The sequence below is a fragment of the Herpailurus yagouaroundi genome, unplaced genomic scaffold (genome assembly GCF_014898765.1).
Source record: "Herpailurus yagouaroundi ecotype Mexico unplaced genomic scaffold, PumYag 190, whole genome shotgun sequence".
Taxonomy (NCBI): Eukaryota; Metazoa; Chordata; class Mammalia; order Carnivora; family Felidae; genus Herpailurus; species Herpailurus yagouaroundi.
The window spans coordinates 4,748,079-4,766,358 of record NW_024412421.1 but is presented as its reverse complement, the minus strand read 5'-3'; the positions used below and the strand labels follow the sequence as shown (position 1 = coordinate 4,766,358).

The 18,280-nt window shown below is 51.3% G+C and overlaps 1 protein-coding gene across 1 annotated transcript in view; it reads right to left on the bottom strand.

Annotated features, from left to right (window-relative positions):
- NOD2 (nucleotide binding oligomerization domain containing 2) overlaps positions 1 to 18,280 on the bottom strand; it is a 36,269-nt gene that overhangs the window by 11,886 nt on the left and 6,103 nt on the right. The window contains exons 2-6 of the mRNA XM_040497997.1: positions 17,433 to 17,899; positions 11,524 to 11,629; positions 6,475 to 8,293; positions 2,242 to 2,325; positions 1,948 to 2,031 (exon numbers count right to left, since the gene is read on the bottom strand). Of these exons, the coding sequence (XP_040353931.1) occupies positions 1,948 to 2,031; positions 2,242 to 2,325; positions 6,475 to 8,293; positions 11,524 to 11,629; positions 17,433 to 17,891 (2,552 nt within the window). The 5' untranslated portion in view covers positions 17,892 to 17,899. The remainder of the gene's footprint in view (positions 1 to 1,947; positions 2,032 to 2,241; positions 2,326 to 6,474; positions 8,294 to 11,523; positions 11,630 to 17,432; positions 17,900 to 18,280) is intronic.

Here is an 18,280-nt window from a genome sequence, read left to right as displayed (position 1 = left end):
CGTACCCAGATACCTCAGAGAACTTTGGAGAGGTCCCCAGAACTCTTACTCATGACCCCAGGCTTCCTGGAATTAATAACACACTTTTCCTCTTTTTAGAGAACTTTCACGCCCTTGAAGCCACTCTGGCTGACAACTACCCTGCAGAGCAGGCGCTATTATCCTCTTTGAGAAGGGGCAGGGTGCCCTCCCACACCTCTGACCACAGGCTGCTGTGCCGGGGAAATTCAAGGTCGCTTCCCACAGGCTGCTCCCAGGCAGTGACTGGGAAACACAAGACTCTGCTGGGCAAATCTGGCTGGAGGACTCCCCCACAGCCTTCTGTGCTCTCAGAACTGCCCCAAGGTCTAGAGGCTTCCTCCCAGCCTTCCTTCCTTCCTTCTCCCCGTCTCTCAGGGTCAGACTTGCGCTGTAGTGAGCTGACTCTCCCAGCCTCCCCCAGCCCCCTTCCCTGTTTCCCCTCGGAGGCATTTTCCCCAACAAACAGTTCCGCATCTAATCCCTTCTGGGAGGGCTGAACTACCCTAGGATAAACACGCTGAGAATTTACATGATTACCCACCACCTTTTAGCCGCTAAGCTCCCTCCATAAAGCACTGACCATATCGCGCCAGCTTTCTATGTATCCTAACTCATTTAACCGTTACAACAACCTAGGAGGAAGCTGTAATTATTATCTACATTTCACAGAAGGGGAAACAGAGTCACAGAGACATTGGGCTGACCCAAGGTCACATAGCAAATGAGGATTCAAATCTCAGGGATCCTAGATCCAAACCTCAGTTGGTCTGGCCCCAGAACCCCATGCTCTCTCAACTATTCTGCTATACCAGCCCAAAACCCAGGCTTCAAATTCTGAGCATAGTACCTTCCCACTACCCCACAGCCTTCCCTGGGGGATAGGCCAGCCTCCCACTCTGGCCACAGCCGCTCTCAGCATCCTGAGTCTGGGGGAGCAGGTGGTAGCAACAGAAGAGAGTCCTTTGTGGGGAGCCCGGGCGACCAAATCTTGACTTGGGCTCAGACCATGATCTCGCAGTTCGTGAGTTCAAGCCCCATATCAGGCTCTGTGCTGACAGCGCGTAACCTGCTTGGGATCCTGTCTCCCTCTCTCTCTGCCCCTCCCCTGCTCGCTCTCTTTCTCTCAAAAGGAATTAAATTTTAAAAAGTTAAAACCAAAAGAAGAAGAGAGTCCTTTGTACAGAACAGCGCCACTGGGGCTGGCTTCAGCAGCCCTGCCTGAGACCGGGCCACATGGTTAGTAATTTCAACATGGCGGCTTCGAACCCCAAACCCAGCCCAGCAGGTACGAAGAATGGACAAAAGCGATGGTTTACTTTGTCTTCTTTTACTGCCACATAAATCCAGGAAGCAAGAAGACCCCAGGGAGAAAGAGAAGCCAGGCTGACCCGGGGACCAGCAGGAGAGGTGACTGAATGGTGTCAGATGGGAGAGAGACCCCCACTGAGCCAGGAAGGTCAGGAGCAGCAGAAAGGCAGACATCAAAGACTGAAGCGCAAAGCCGGCACCCACCGAGCTGGGCAAGGACCTTCTGAGAGCTCTTCAGCAACTGGCTGTCACAGCTGTGGTGGCAGGTGACTCCACGTGCCTCCCCCCGCAACACGTGCTCAATGAACACCAGGGAACCCGGTAACCCCAGACAGCTTGTGACACTCTTAGACACAGGGAAGGAAAGGGTCCCAGAAACCGTCTTCAGCCCTGGGGGGTCAAAGGTCAAAGGGCAGGCAGCCCTCAGCAGAGCCAATCCTGGGTTTGCTGGGGAGGTCACAGCATTAGCGAAACCCTGTTCAAAGGAGACACTGCCCCTGATTCAGTCAGCAGATCACGAGCCCGGTAGGGGCCGAACCAGGGCCAGGACCAGACCGAACTGACTCCGCTCTGAAGAAGAAAAGCAATTTCCACAGAATAGGAAAGCCCTGGGCTCACCTCAAAGCCAAGAAGTTCTGCCTGCACGCAAGGAGCCTCGCCACGGAGTGTGCACAGCCATCGGTCAGTTTGTTGTTGAAGAGACTGGAACGTTCCAAAGGACAGGAGACATGGAGACCTAGCACAGCAGTCAGGGACCACCCCAAGCCCAGGGTAGCCCGTTCCCGTGACCCAGGAGTCACCTGCACCCTCCAAATATGCCAACACCCTCGCCGCAGCTCACGGCTGCCGCCCAAACGGCACGACCCGGAGCGTGGCCGGGGACACGATGTCCACCACTCGAGCCCGACTTACGCTAACTTCTGCAGCTGCTCACAGTGAAGAGCATGTTCGACGAGCTTGCAGATGCCTCGGTCTGAGATATTGTTATCTCGCAAGCTAAGAAAAAAAGACAAATAGATTTGGAAAATGGAGCTGATAAAAGAGAAATAAACAAGACCCCAAAAGAGACTTCTGCCCGTGCCCAAAGTGCCAGCATCTGTGTTTCTGGGAAACACCGCAAGGGCTGAGCACCCCAAGAAAGAGGAGACACCCCCATCCCTGGTCAGGGTGCTGACGTCATGCACCATGTGGGGGACCGCTCAGGAGGTGGGGCCCCAGAGCTCCTGCTAAAGAACGCTGGAGTCCCGGCGGGTCACTGGAGTCCTAGGCTGAGGCACTGTTTCTATGCTTGTAAAACAGAAATGATCACCATAGCAGCCTCACAGAAGGTTCCTAGGTGGGAGGGTGTGTTGGGAACTAGCCAGGCCACCCTGGGGGTGACGGTGGGTACCAGACGGCAGACCAGTCAGACAAGAGTGGCCAAGACTCTGGAAAACCAGCAAGTGAGCCGTGGTTAGGGAGGCCCTGCCGTCCAGCACTTCACCCCAGTGACATCACTCCTGTCGTCAGACCCTGCCCAGAAAGCCCCCTCTGACATTCCTCTCGGGGTGGCGCCCCCAAACTCACCTGATCACAAGATCTTCAGAAAGCATCCCTAAAATACAGACTCTGGGGCCCCTCCCCTGGAGCTGGCAATTCTGGGAGTGGAGGTGGGGTGGGGGGTCGGGGCCCAGGGATCTGTGTATATTAACAACCGTGCCTAGGATTCTTCATCCTCGGGCAGATCTGGGAGACCCTGACTTAAAGGCTAACAGCTTGGGGATCTGGAATCTTCCCTCCGTGGAAACTCTCATCCTCAGCAGCCACTTACTAGCTATTTGCTGTAAAAAAAAAAAAAAAGTGGGGGGGAAGATGGTATTCCCAGCCTCACCTGGCTGAGAGAGGATTTAAAGAGACAGCACACACAAAGCCCTGTGAGTGCCTGGCGCAGGCAGAAGGTAGCTGTAATCATGGCTGCTCTCACGCATGGGGCATCTGATGTGCCAGCACCGACCCAAGCGCCTCCCAATAGTAAAGGTGTTTAATCCTCACAAAAGCCCACGACGTAGGTACCATTATGATGTCCGTTAGAGGGAAGGCAGTTGAGGCACAGACACGTGAAGTGACTTTGCCAAGGTTGCACAGCACCTAAAGGATCTGGGCCCCAGGCGGTCTGGCTCTAAAGCCCACCGTTAAGCATGACCTTGTACGCCTCTGTCCCAAGGCCCCCTGTGGGCTCCTAGAGCCGTGATTTCCAGGCTGCAGGTTGTGACCCGTTCGTGGGCACGAAACCAACTTCAAAGGTCCTGAGCGGCGTTTTGAAAAGAGGAAAAGAATGAAAGACTGCAGCGTGCATCAGAGTTCGCACGGGAAAGTCATTCTGTGAAGTTTTTGTTTCAGGTTTGGACGCCTGTGCATCTAAAGGTGCATTTGCACCTTCTCTCTCACTGTAGGTCACAGCCAAAACATTTTGAAAGCCAGAACCCTAGAGTCAGATCCAGGGCCTAAAGAAAGCTATATGGGGGCACTTTGTAGACAGGCTTCCTGGAGGCTGAGGGTTTGTTTCTGTTGGCATGGAAACATTTCAAGTGGGAGAGATACAGTATGGCTCTGGGGGAGAGGAGCACCTCCTCGCCAGCCTCTGTCTCTGTCTGTCTCTGTCTGTCTCTGTCTCTCTGTCTCTCTGTCTCTCTGTCTCTCTCTCTCTCTCACACACACACACACACACACACACACACACACAGGAAATACCTGACCTCCAGATCATTTCCCCTCCCACATAATGCTGGCAATTTCTGTGTGGAGAGTAGAGAGCAGTAGAACTTAGTCAAGGTCTTTTATTGCTCATGGAAAATCAAGCTGGTTCCCACAGACCAGCTGTTTTCACAGGGTGGCTCTGGACTCCTTGGAGCAGTATCACCAGGGATGTCAGTTAGAAAACATAGATCCCTGGTCGCAACCCCCCCCCCCCCCGACCGAGGGAGCGAGAATCGCTGGGGGTAGGCTTCCGAATCTGCATTTCTACATGCTTCTCTGCACCTCTAGGCTGAGCATGGTTACCAGACCATCCTCATTTTCCTCCGAAAATGGAGAGAGACCTCTAGCCCCCCCTCAGCCCTTGGACACATCCTGGGAGTGGCATGGCTTTCCTGAGGAGAGAGGATCCATTCATTCTAGGGATGGACTGGTCTAGAAGGATCATCCCAGCCAGCGGTTCCTGACCTCCCGGGGCTCGAGGACCCCTTTGAGAACTATGGGCTCATTATCCACAAGAATGGACTCTTAATTCTATCAGGTAAATGACTCCCACAGATGGGTCTCGGACTTCTTGAGTGAAAATATGGCGGTTCCTCCTTCCTGGGGAGATCGAGTATTGTGCTGGCCATCTTTCCATTTCCCTAGCCAGATCCGCTTTCCTCTTTCTATCTGGCTCTCGGTCCTGAGGGGCTGATGCCCATGGACTACAGCAGCAGGCACCCTGTGTTGGCCTCCCGTCTGGGGGTCAAGGCAAGAACAAGAAGGGGAGGGAGAGCCAGGGTTTATTCCCCCAGACCCCACCCTTCCAGCTTTCTGTAGCCTCAGTTTCTATCAGGCAGCCTTCTCCACACCTCTCCCCCAGCCCTGCCCCTCCAGGCTTGAGGACGGTGACAGCCCCGTCCCCACCCCCACCGCCACAGTCACTGGCCCCAGGACCCTGCACTTTCCCTTCTCGCTCTTCCTAACTGCTGCCCAGTCCCTTCTAAACAGTCCGCAAACCACCCAATTTCAATGTGTCATCTGTTTCCTCCTGATACATTCACAACATACATTACCTATAATGCACACGTGAGCTGCATAAAATATGCTAATGTTATATTATTAATACATTATGCGAACAAACTTATGACCATGGTCCCTATGGAAAGGATAACACAGGCCACCCTACAATTTCTAAGAGATATCCATATGTTTGCTCCAAAGAGAAAAAAAAAAAGTCTTAATGCTGTAGCCCAGAGGAAGTAGGCCATCGTAATATATTCAAGGAGAGGCTTGTCCCTTGCTTCGGGGCAAATAAAGTCACCTGGGATAGACCAAAAGCCCTGGAAGGCTGTGAGTCGATTTTAACTTGAAGCTACCTTCTGCTTTTTTCAGCGGGTTTAAACAGGGCGCGGGACATCCCCTTTCAAGGACGGAGACCCGGGCATGCCCTCTGCTCTCACCTGGCCCACGGGTGCTGGAACAGACAGTCCCAAGGGGGAAAGCTCACGCCCTCAGAGGGGGCGGGGGGAGGGTGCTGGGAGCAGTACAGGTGGCGGCGAAAATCTCATCTGGACCCTGCACAGCATGCGGGCTACGAGGGCAGGTGGCAGTCCGTGGCCACTTTCCAGCTCTCGGATCCTGAAATCCTCATCTCATTGGGATTTTAAAATCTCTCATGGGGCACAAGTCACCTCTACATTTCGGCTCGTTCCTAATGCAGACACTTAGCACACAAAACTTTGCACAGCACTTCAAGGTTCTCATGGAGCCCCTGAACGCTGTCCATAGATAGGCTGCTTGTGGGGAGCACAGACCTGTCCCCGGAAAGGGGTGATCTGTGAACCCCAGCTCTACCATTTCCTGCGTCACTCGAGACCAGTCACTTTGCTTCTCTGAGCCTCGATTTGAGGATAATGGGGAGCGTCTGGGTGGCTCAGGGGGTTGAGCATCCAACTTCAGGTTAGGTCACGATCTCACAGTTCGTGAGCTTGCGTCTTGGATCACACAGCCTGCTTCAGACCCTCTATCAGTCCTCCGCTCACGCTCTCTCTCTCTCTCTCTCTCTCTCAAAAATTAGTAAGCATTAAAAAATTTTGAGGATAAGGGGGATAATAACGTCCCTGCCTACAGCCCAGGGTGGTCACGGAGATTAAAGGAATTAATTCCAGGAAGCGTGTAACACAGTGCCTGACACCCAGGACATTCAATAAGCACGGCTGTCGTTCTCCTACGTTGTAAGGAAGGCTCGGACCGGGGAAGGGGCTGGGCTGGGGGTTGCACAGAAGGGGTGGCAAGACTGGCGCTGGGCCCCGACTCCTGGGTCCCAGCCCGGTGCTCCCACACCGGCATCTCCGGGGTGGCATCCCTTCCCCTCCCCCCCTCCCCCCGCCCACCCGTGCACAGCGGGCAGCGCCCAGCAACACTCACTAAAGAGCCTTGCACACGTCGAGACAAGGCAGCAGCTGCTCCACACCAACGTCACCTACAGAGTTGTGGTCCAGTTGCAGGGCCACGGGCCGCCGCAGGTGCCGCAGCACGAACGCCAGGGCGGCACATTCCGCGGGGCCCACGCCGCAAAAGGTCAGCTTGAGGTGCCCGACCTTCAGGCCTCGCACGGCCTCCCGCGCCAGTCGCTCCTCCTGCATCTCGTACAGGCTGCGGCTGAGCCAGACGAACCCGGGCATGGCGTGCATGCTCTTGGCCTCCCCGGGCACGGCCGGGGGGATGGCGTGAAAGTGCTTGTGGAGGCTGCGCGACAGACACCACCGGGCGCAGACCCGGCGCCGGAGCAGGGCCTTCTCAGACGCCTGGCCCTCGGCCAGCAGGCCCCTGTGCTCCCGGGACAGCAGCCCCGCCAGGAAGGCCGCGGTGATCTGGAGGTTGTGCGGCTCGGCCTCCTGGAGCAACGCCGCCACACCGCCCTCCTCGCGCCCCGGGCGCCGCACGCACGCCACGGGCAGCAGCCTGGCCAGGAGCGAGCCGCCCGGCGTGTGACAGCGGAAGAGGCGTCTGAGCGAGGACGGTGGCACGTCGGCGCTGAGCACGAGGTAGAAGGCGGCGAAGAAGCACTGGAAGGTGATGTGCAGGAATTCCAGGGGGGCGACGCTCCCGGGCGCGACGCTCTTGGCACGCACCAGGAAGCCGAGAGAGACGTCGTCGCCGTCGACGTGTGCCGCCTGGAGCTGCCTGGAGGAGAACACGTAGCAGCACGTGCCCAGGCCCCAGAGGGCCAGCCAGCCGAGGTGCAGAAGGGCGGGGAGCCTGCCTCGAAGCAGCCCGGGCCCCGGGCTGCGGGGGGCCGCGTCGGGCGGGGAGGCGCGCAGCAGAAAATGCTGCACGATCAGCAGGTACATAGCCGTGGTGGTCCTTGGGGACCCCCCGCCCGGCAGCAACAGTTCCTGGTGGCATTTGGACACCATCCACGTGATGACGGGAAGGTGGCACAAGCCGTGCAGGGCTGAGGTCGCTCTGAGCATGCGGATGAGGCGGTCGGCCACCCCCGGCTGGCGGTGGCGCTTCCTCAGGTACAGTTCGATGCCCTCTTCCGAGAAGCCCTTCAGGTTGAGTTCCACGCGCAGGTACTTCCTGAGGAGAGCCGACACCGCGTCCGGACGGCTGGTCAACACCTTGCGGGCGTTCTTCAGCAGGTTGCCCTGCAGTAGGTTGAACAGCAGATTCTGCACCGACGTGGGGTCGGTCGGAGAGCAGTGGCGCTCGCCGCGATCCGTGAACCTGAACCTGAACTCGTCGAAGCCGTCGAAGGTTAAGAGGACGCGGTTGGGGTGGTCAAGGAGGAACTGGAAGACGTCCTGGCGGCCGACGTTGGGCCAACAGCAGTGTTCAAAGAGCAGCGTCTGCACGGACAGCGGCTTTGCCACACGCTGCAGCTGCCGGCAGCTGAATGGGAAGACGAAGAGGAATTCCCGGAAGTGGCGCCCCGTGGCCCACAGCAAGTGCACCCGCTGCAGCAAAGTGCTCTTGCCGCTGCCCGCCTCGCCCACCACCAGCACGGTGTCAGCGTCCTCGTTGAGGTGGCCACAGGTGCTGAAGAGTTCCTCCAGGCCCAGGGTGGCGGGGCTTTTCGGTGGGGGGCCGGCCACGCCCAGCTCTGTCCGGATTTCCAGAACATTCTCTGTGTATACTTCCTCCAGGCAAAGATTGTCTGCCCCATCATAGGTGCTCAGGAAACGAGACTGAGCAGATAGCGTGGTCCTCAGCTTGGACATGTACTTCTCACAGGCGGCATCTGGAAGAAGAGGCAAATGAGGCAGGCTGGTGGGGAAGACGCCATCTGACAGAGCAGGTGCATGGGGGAATGTGATGTTCTGCGTGGAGACACTAGCCGGCGCGGGCCAGTCCTGGCTGTCCCCTTGCAGGCTACAGGCTTTGATGATAGTCACGTAACCTTCCTTAACCTGGGTCTCCCCCCCCCCGTGAAGGAGGAAAATGGTGGTCCCTACCTTATAGGGTTTACATGGACCAATTAAGATAATTCAAGTCAAGTGCTTCCATTCAGTGTCCAACACAAAATGCTCAAAGGATATTAGCAAGTGGTATTATTATTACTGACATCGGGAAGATCTGTAGATTAGAAGGAGCATTGGGCTGGGATCAGAAGACCGGCATTCCAATGCCTGTCCCGCCATGGTCAGATAGCCTTCACCACTCAACCTCGGTTGTGTCTTTCTAAAGACAAACGGTGTAAGAGCCTAGGAGCGCAGTTTCTAAAGTCAGATATACCTGACTTTGAAAGCTGGGTCCACCATTAGCTTGCACAAGCCACTCAACCTTTCTGGCCTCAGTATACTTATCCCCCGAATTAGGGACAATCCACACCTTGAAGGATTGTTAACAGGAGGAAATGAGATAAAATAGTTTGGAAGAATGTCTGACGTATGACAAATTCTCAATAGATGGTACTTATTATCATTATTACTAAAGGATTTGGTAGGCACACCAGCAGCACCCATGTCCTAATCCGTATGATCTATGAACACGTTACTGGACTTGCTAAAAAGGGACTAGCCAGAGAGGCACCTGGGTGGCTCAGTCGGTTGGGCGTCCGACTTCAGCTCGGGTCACGGTCTCACGGTTCGTGGGTTTGAGCCCCACATCGGGCTCTGTGCTGACAGCTCAGAGCTTGGAGCTTTCTTCAGATTCTGGGTCTCCCTCTTTGTCTGCTCGCCCCCCCCCCCCATCATGCTCTGTATCTCTCTCTCTCTCTCAAAAATAAATAAACATTAATTTTTTTTTTATTTTTTTTTCCAACGTTTATTTATTTTTGGGACAGAGAGAGACAGAGCATGAACGGGGGAGGGGCAGAGAGAGAGGGAGACACAGAATTGGAAACAGGCTCCAGGCTCTGAGCCATCTGCCCAGAGCCTGACGCGGGGCTCGAATTCACGGACCGCGAGATCGTGACCTGGCTGAAGTCGGACGCTTAACTGACTGCGCCACCCAGGCGCCCCAAACATTAATTTTTTTTAAATTTTTTTTTTAACATTTATTTATTGTTGAGACAGAGAGAGAGAGTATGAACAGGGGAGGGTCAGAGAAAGAGGGAGACACAGAATCTGAAACAGGCTCCAGGCTCTGAGCTGTCAGCACAGAGCCCGATGCGGGGCTCGAACCCACGGACCGCGAGATCATGACCTGAGCTGAAGTCGGACGCTTAACGGACTGAGCCACCCAGGCGCCCCTAATTTTTTTTTTAATAATAAAAAAAAGGGACTAACCGGGGGCGCCTGGGTGGCTCAGTTGGTTGAGCGTCCAACTCTTGATTTCAGCTCGGCTCATGATCCCAGAGTCATGGGATGGGGCCCTGCTAAGCATGGAGCCTGCCTGAGATATTCTCTCTCTCCCCCACTCTCTCTCTCTCAAATAAAAACATAAATTAAAACAAATCAAATTAAATTTAAGAAGGACTCGATAAATGTGACTGAACCAAAGACACCGAGATGGGGAGATTATCCTGGATGATCCAAGTGGACCTGACACTGAATGGTCTCGGCGTCACTAGGGTGCCCGGGTCAAGCATGTGGACGAGATTCTTTAATCAAGACTCACTTCCCCATCTTCTTCGAGGGCCCTCTGCAACACAGGGTGTGCCCACAGGACTGCTGCTTTTCCTTTACTATCCCAGTAGCCAATGCGAACAAACCACTTCCTGTGTCAGGGAGTAGTTCCCTTTTAGGGAATGAGGAAGTGCTGGTCCAGAGGCCCCAGGGTGGGGGGACCTTAGAGCATCATGGCCTCACTGCTCCCAACCAAATACTGGCCCATGTGTTCTCAACTTAGAAGGGAAGAAGAAATTCTCACAGAGCACCCTTGGAATACCAAAGCTGTATTTATGCATCCGAAGGAGATGCCCTGTGTTTGTGTCTCCTCTTCTGCTCCCAGAGCTGATGATTATCACCACTCTTAATGCCCTCTGGATATACCAGGAGCCCCGAACGGATACCAGAAGATATACACCTTTTTCTCTAATATCCTGATTTCTTTTTTTTTTTTTTTTAATGTTTATTTTTGAAAGAGAGAGAGACAGAGCGCAAACAGGGGAGGGTCAGAGGAAGAGGGAGATCCAGAACCTAAAGCAGGCTCCAGGCTCTGAGCTGTCAGCACAGAGCCTGACGCGGGGCTCGAACCCAAGAACTGTGAGATCGTGACCTGAGCCAAAGTCGGATGCTCAACCGACTGAGCCACCCTCTAATACCCTGATTTCTAAGGCAGGTTTTCCAGCCACCAACAATATAAAATTCTCCAGGGGGAGAAAGGAAAAAAAAAAAAAAAAAAAAAAGGTATCTCTCATTTTAAACCCAAATACATGTCAATCATCAACTTCGGAATTGTCACCCTGGGGGATCTTGCACCATGTCATAGTGGTAAAACGCATGAAAGCCAGCTGTGCTTGATGATGTCAATGGCACACATTAACCAAGGGCCAGTCGGGGCACTGTGCTCCCCAGCCCGTCACTCGCGCCGGGAGGACACCTGAGCTGTTGCAGCTGAGTTATCCGAGCCCCTCCCGTTCCAGAGATGGGTCAGTGAACCGTGTGCAATGAGAGATACCACATTATCTAAATCCACTCAGTCCTGGGGTTTCTGATAGTGACTGCAGAAATCAAGAGATAACAGCCCTATCTCAAAAGTGTCTCCTTTTCAGTGCAGATAATAAGTTTGGCCAGTATGGGACACCTGTTTTTAGCTTCAACGCGTGGTAGCTCCAGTTTTCACGGTGCAGCTCACGAATAAAAGCTAACCCTAGTATTACACATGGGAACCCTTTCGATCTTCCCACTAGCCCGGTGAGTCGGTGGTGGTGTTATCCTTGAAATCAGGAAACTGAGCCTGAGGGAGGCCTGCACAGCCAGTGAGTAGAAATCTAACGGATGTCTCGCTCTGGAGTTTCGCTCTTAACCTTCAATCTGTACAGCCTTTCTTTCCCTTTCTGATGAACTGAGAAGAACATATACATACCACCGAAAGGCAGGGCCACCGGGACTGGCAATTCCTGAACATGTCGTAGAAGGAAGGCGGCCAACCCATTCGCCTTCACGGTCGCAAGATCCAGCAGCCTTCTTGCCTGTGGGGAAAGCAAAAGTCGTTGTCTTTCCAGAAAGCCGACGGACGGGTGTGTGAAGGTTTCCGCAGATTACTCCAATTTCATAGATGTCTCTCCCCCCACCACAATAAAAGGCCAGTAAAACAGCCACAACAGTGAGACACGGTATTACGTGGCAGAGTGAACACACAGCCAATCTGGCCCCGAATAAGAGTGAATAACATAAAAAAAGGAAAGGAAAAAAAAAGACATAAATCTATAAACCTGCAAGGATAGGAAAAACAGTTCTGGAAGCTGCAAATCATTTGGAAGAGAGGCGATTTCATGGAGCCCTGAGGCTTGAAATCCCATCTCTGAGTACAACCTCCCACATTTTCATCGCCAACCTGAACTGCTCCCCTGAACCTTCGCTGGGCACATCTCAAACTACCTACCTGCTGTCTCCACTTACATGTTCCATAAACACCTCCGGCTTAACATACCCAAAACAAAACCCCTAATCTACACCCACCCCCACACCTACAGGTGCAACTCTGTAACTCTGAACCCTCGGACACATTCTACTTCTCTTCCACAGCCCATATCACCTCCCAGGATGTTCTGCCATTTCCTCCTTTTGCTTATTGCCCGTCTCCCTGCACTGGAATGTGAGTATTTCCAGGACAAGGGTTTTTGTCTGTTTTGTTCACCGATGTATCCTCAATACCTAGAACAGTGCTGGCACAGAGCACGCACTTAAGGACTTGCCAAATGAATAAATAGTAATAGACTTAGAAGAGCCTGGAAGGCCAAATCCTCATCCAACAACGGGCAGGTTGAAAAGCACACAATGTACATCTCAGAATCTATAAAGGTCTCTGGAATTAAAAGCATCAGGTACAGGGGACACCTGGGTGGCTCAGTCGGTTAAGCATCTGACTTTTGATTTTGGATCAGGTCGTGATCTCGCAGTTCGTGAGTTCCAGCCCCGCGTAGGGCTCTGCACTGGCAGGGTGGAGCCTGCTTGGGATTTTTTCTCCCTCTCTCTCTGCCCCTTCCCTGCTTGCTATCTCTCTGTCAAAAAATAAAAAATAAAAAGAAATAAATGACGAACTTTAAAAAATCTTTTCATGTAAAAAAAAAAAAAAAGCATCAGTTACCTTGAGAACCAAAGGAAATGGTCAAATTAAGGAGGGCTAAGTCAAAGTGGTTTATAAAACAGATCTCCAATTTCCTTTACCCACTCCAAGTCAACAGCAACCGTCCCTGCCCTGCCATGGCAAAGTGCGGAGATTTACATTCTGGAAAGGCTCAAACAGGGTCCTTGGACTGGGAGGCACCAGGTACAATAATGGAAGTGGGTGTCATACCCTAAAAGAAGGTTTAAATGACCACGTGCAAAATGAGTATTGAATGTTGATACCTCTCCCCAACACTATAACCACCCAGCCCTCAGCCCTCTTACTCACTGGGTTCCCACAACTCTGGTGGTCAGACCTTAACTTCCAGGCAGGAGGTCTGTGACGTCTACACTGGTAACTTGACCAACCTAGGGGGAAAGGTCTCAAGATACAAATAGAACCACTTCCCAAAATGTCTACAGTGAAACTCAAGGTAGACAAGTATCACCTGCAGGCTCTGAGTTTCCAGTAAGTTTTAGAGAGTCTATTTCAGTCATGAGAAGACAACTAAGGATCATCATATGCCCAAAGAAAGCATCTAATATGGGAGACTGAGCCCAAATAAGTGGAGAAGGGAAAAGCAACTTGTAGGATAAAAAGGTTATGCAGGGTGAAAAAATAAAATCTGCCCCCCCCCCACAAAACAAACAAACAATGACAATAACAACAACACCAAAAAAACCACACTGTATCATTATGATCCTTAAGTAAGACAAGAAATTGCATCCATAAAACAAAAACAGGATGCTATAATAAGAAACATTTTTAAATAGCTCTTGGAAATTAAAAGTGATAGCAAAAATGAAAAATGCAAGGTTTTAAAGATAAGTTGAAGATATCATAGGGGAAGTAGTACAAAAGGACACAGAGATGGAAAACAGAAAAGAAGGAGAAGAAAATTAGGGGATCAGTCCAGGAGTCCTAAAATTCAAATAGTAGTTCCATAAAGAGAGAAGAGAGAAAACAGAAAGAAATCACCAATGAAGTAACCAAGAAAATTTTCCAGACAATAAAGATATGAGTTTTCGGTTCAAAGTGCCCCTTGAGTGTCCAGCACAATGGAAAAACACTAAGGCCCATCATTGTGAAATTTCAGAATGTTAAGGGCCTAAAGAAAATTTTACGTGCTTCCAGAACGAGTTATAAAATAGTTTTGGAATTCTAGCAAGTCTTCTCTGGAAGACAGCAGATAAGGGAGTAATCATCTCCAAATTCTGAAGAAAAATGATGACCAACCCAGAATTCTATACCCAGCCAAATTACTGACCAAATATGAGGAAAGTCAGCGATATAGAAGAGCTTAAAATTTAACTCCTATATACTCATTTTAAAGCAGAGGTGAGACCTGATCTCCCAGAATACAACAAACCATGAAAAGGAAGACATAGTAATCAGGATTTAGGAAAACCCACACAAGAGGACCATAAAGGGAGATCTTGGGATGACGGCTCTGCACTGTAAGCAGAAGACCACTAGTCGAGGAAGATTGGAGCAGTGTGACTTAAAACTCAGACGCGTTGAGGGTAATTATATCCTAAATGTCCAGGCAGGCCTGGCTCTAATCCTTATCTATATTTGGCGTGTCTGCGTCACAGGCTAATATCATTCTTTCTCTCGCCCCCTGTTGCCTGGGTCAGCTGAGGACACCCATTTCACCCCACAGAAGTGTTTGGCCTGGCCCTATTCCTGGGAGCTGAAAGAGCCTTTGACAAGCTTACAACTGAACACACAGAGAGCCCACTTCCTCTGACCATATTCCAGCTGGACATCTGGCCCCTGACTCATATCCGCCCTACCAGATCCTCCAGCTGTAGTGAATCTGTATTTCTCAGGACTCACTCATGACCTTGCCCACTGACTTCTCAGCAGGAGCCCATACAAACTTGAGAAGGTGAAGCCAGACCATGTCCCTGAGACCCTGTTCGGCATCCCTGCTCCTGGGAGCCTGCATCCAAGAAAGCGAGGCAGCACTACCCTTTCCAGACACCGCTATGCTTGTGCTTGCTACATGTTTTTCAAAACGAAACACATTGGTTGGAGAATCATTGCATAAGGTGTTAAAACTATAAAGAAAAGCAAAGAATTGATTTAACACAGAAGTCAGGCTGGTGGTTGCGATTGAGGAAAGTACTAGTAACATTCTATGCCTTCGCATGGGTGAATGGGAACATGTTTATACCACCATATAGGGCATTATACGTTTCTCTGCTGGCATGCTACATTTCCCAAGTTAAAGGTGCTGGAATTAATATTGTAAAAGAGTCAAGTGATTCAGTCTGACACCCTGGCCCTAGCCACCTTAGCAGGTGCACGAGTCAGATGGACAGCTGGTATTACAGCCTCAGGTTTGCTAACAACTGTTATGCTCACCTGTGCGAGTTCACCCCACAAAGCCCCATATTTCATGTCAGAGAGTAAAGATCATAAGCTCTGGAGACAGTCAGGCCTGGATTTGAACTCTAGCTGGGCCACTTCTCCAATGGGTAGTTTGGGTAGTAGTGTTCACTGTTAAGAAACAGTATAGCCAACACTACACCCTTGGAAGGTAGCAGTGTGGCTTAGAGACAATAAATATAGAGGCTAAGGACAGTGCCCGGCACATGGTAGGCACTCAGTGAATAGTAGCATTGGGTATTTAAGGATATGGTTCTTTACCTTACATTTTGATTCGTTCCATAGCATTTTTCATCCCCCAGCCTGCAATCTATGACAACCACCTCTTTACGGGAAATTATAAGGTCAGTATATGAGAGTATACAAGGCAGTCCTGGACTGGGGAGATAAGGTTAGTGGGACACACCACAAGAGCCACCCACACTTGTCAGAAATGCAGCCACTGAAGGAAAGCCACCAAGTTCGAGAACAATAGCATTCCAGAGCTCAAAACAGGCTCAGAGAGAACCGGATTCTAAAAACTTCAACCTCAGGCAGCCCAGTCCCTTTGTAAACTCCTACCACCTGCAGATCTCTTGTCAGCTACTCAGCTCAGTCCCAGCCCTCCCTGCTTCTGCTGCCCACAGAGCCCTTTCTTCAGATGGATTCTTGGCCTGTTAAAATGCAGCCTTTCTTCTTTCCTAATATCAGTATTTAAGGTTACAAATTTCCTTCTATGTTCTGCTTTCACTGTCCCCCATAAATTTTTATAAACCAGGTTCTCATTATTGTTTAGTTCCAAACATTTTCTGATTTCCATTACGATTTCTTCTTTGGCCCATGAGTTCTCCTATTTTCTTTTTTCCTCAATCCAATTACCTCCTCTCTTAGTGCCCTGTTTTCTCTAGACCTGAGGCTACCTTCTCTAAACCCCTCAGAGCATCCAGACCAGACCACATTGTTGAACACGCCATCAAAAATGACAAGACACAATTCTTTAACTTCCCGTGTGGGCTGATTTGATCCCCTCAATAGATCACAAAAGACACCAAGGTAGGTGCAACAACTAACATGTCTTCTGTAATCCCCACAGGGCCAGGATCAAGGAGCTAGCACTCAGGGGACAATTGTAGGTTTCATGTGAACTAAAGAGTAACGAGAGGGGACCACATCACATCTGCCCTGTAAATACTCAGCCACCTTGAGCTAGCTTTAAAACAGTCTTGAGGACAGACTGGCTTATCCTATCAGTCTCAACCACTTACCTAAATGCCAAATACACTTTCTTTAATAGTCAAATAAAAACTAGAAAGTCCCCCAATTCAGCCCATCCTAATGCTGCAATTTAGCTGTAATTCATTCAATAACCCATGTGCTTCATCAACAAGTATTTATTGAGTGCCTGCTTATCGAGCCCAATAAGATTCAAGAATCTGGCACATAGTAGGCATCTACCTATATTCTGGCCAAATAAATGAATGAATAAATTAACAATGAACAAACGAGTCAAGGTACTCGGTCCAACATGGCACTCTCATGCCACCAAACCCCTTTTCTGGGCATCAATTTTCCAATATATAAAATGGGATGTCAGCTACTGTTCCATCTGTACCACAAGAGCCCTGAGGGTCACTGTCTGGGGAAAAGTGTTAAAGAGTTTCCAAGACACTTTTCTGGTCTCGTGGAATGGCATCCTCGGAGGGAGTTGCACCCCAGCTCTGAAGGTCCACGAGCCAATGCAAGTCCGTATCAGAAATCCAACGTGGACATTTAGGCTACATTAGTCCATAGCAGGCTCTTACTAATAATTAACAATTAACTATGAGGTTAAATGATGTGCGGAGTGCAACGTAAAAATTATTAAATACAGATATGATCCAACGAATTTTCATGATCTGTTGAGCTGTTAACTCAAGAGAGCCAAAGAGCATACGAGTACAGAATAGCATGGAGAACAGAGCTGAGAGCAGCCAATGGAAACGAGCAATGAATCTGCTAGAAACCATTCTAAGCATCATGCAGATGAACTCAGTGACTCCTCCCGAGGGCTTTACTGATGCTTTACAGATGAGGAAAGGAGACAGGGGAGATTAAGGATGGAGAGTCCCCAGAGAGAAGCCCACAGTCACACAAAGCAGGCCCCGAACAACTTTTACCTGCCTGGCTGCCTTGTTAGGGAGCATCCCATCACCTTTCTCCCCAGAGGGCTGACTCCACAAAGGCAACTTAGTCTCGGTGACTAAACACCCTTTTCCTATGAATTCTGATCGCCCAAAACGGAAGTGCCTTACCCGCTGGGATGACGTGAAAACAGGCAGCCTGATTTCATCACATTCATACCGGCTGATGAAACCCTGCTCCTGTGCCAGGTCCAGCACGCCCTCCACGTGGCTGTAGAGTCTCCTGACGATGGCGGGCCGGTGACTCTGCAGGTCATGCGCTGGGTGGGGTGAGTGGGGATCCCAGCGGCAGGAAAGCTCCGGAGCCTGACAGCCGGTCTGGGCCTCCCGGACAGCTGCAATGAGCTGTTCACAGCCCCAAGCACCCTTCTTCCAGACAGTGTCCAGGAGGCGCCTGGCCAACTGGGAGAGGGGCTGGCCCAGGAGGCTGAGGCCCTCATAGTCTTCCCAGGAGAGGACTTCCCAGGAAAGCAGCCAGTCCAGGATGCTCTCGAAGCCCTCCAGGGACCCCGAGACCAGCAGCCCCACCAGCTGGCTTCTCTGCGCCTGGAGAGCCTCCTGTGTGCACATCTCATAACCTGGGAAGGAGAGTGAGATCAGCACAGGACTCCTCTGGAGGCAGGCAGGGGGCAGTGGAGGGAGCAATTCGGCCCCACCCCAAGTCCGGAGAGGCCACAGATCTACTCGGCTATCACCCAGTCCACACTCTCCATTATACAGATGTACAGACTGGGGCCCAGAGAAGGCAAGAAATTGGTCCAAGGTCCCACAGAGAGTTCGAAGCAGCCAGGAGTTAAATCAAGACCCCTGGTTTCCACATCTGCACTTCCTCCCTGCCTTAAGAAGTTTAGTAAGGCTTGTGCTGATATTATGAGCAATGTTCTCAAGGGACCTGGAAATGAACACTCTTTGAGATCTTAGGAGGGGGCTATGCCCTGCCGGCTGGATTCAGGCGGACA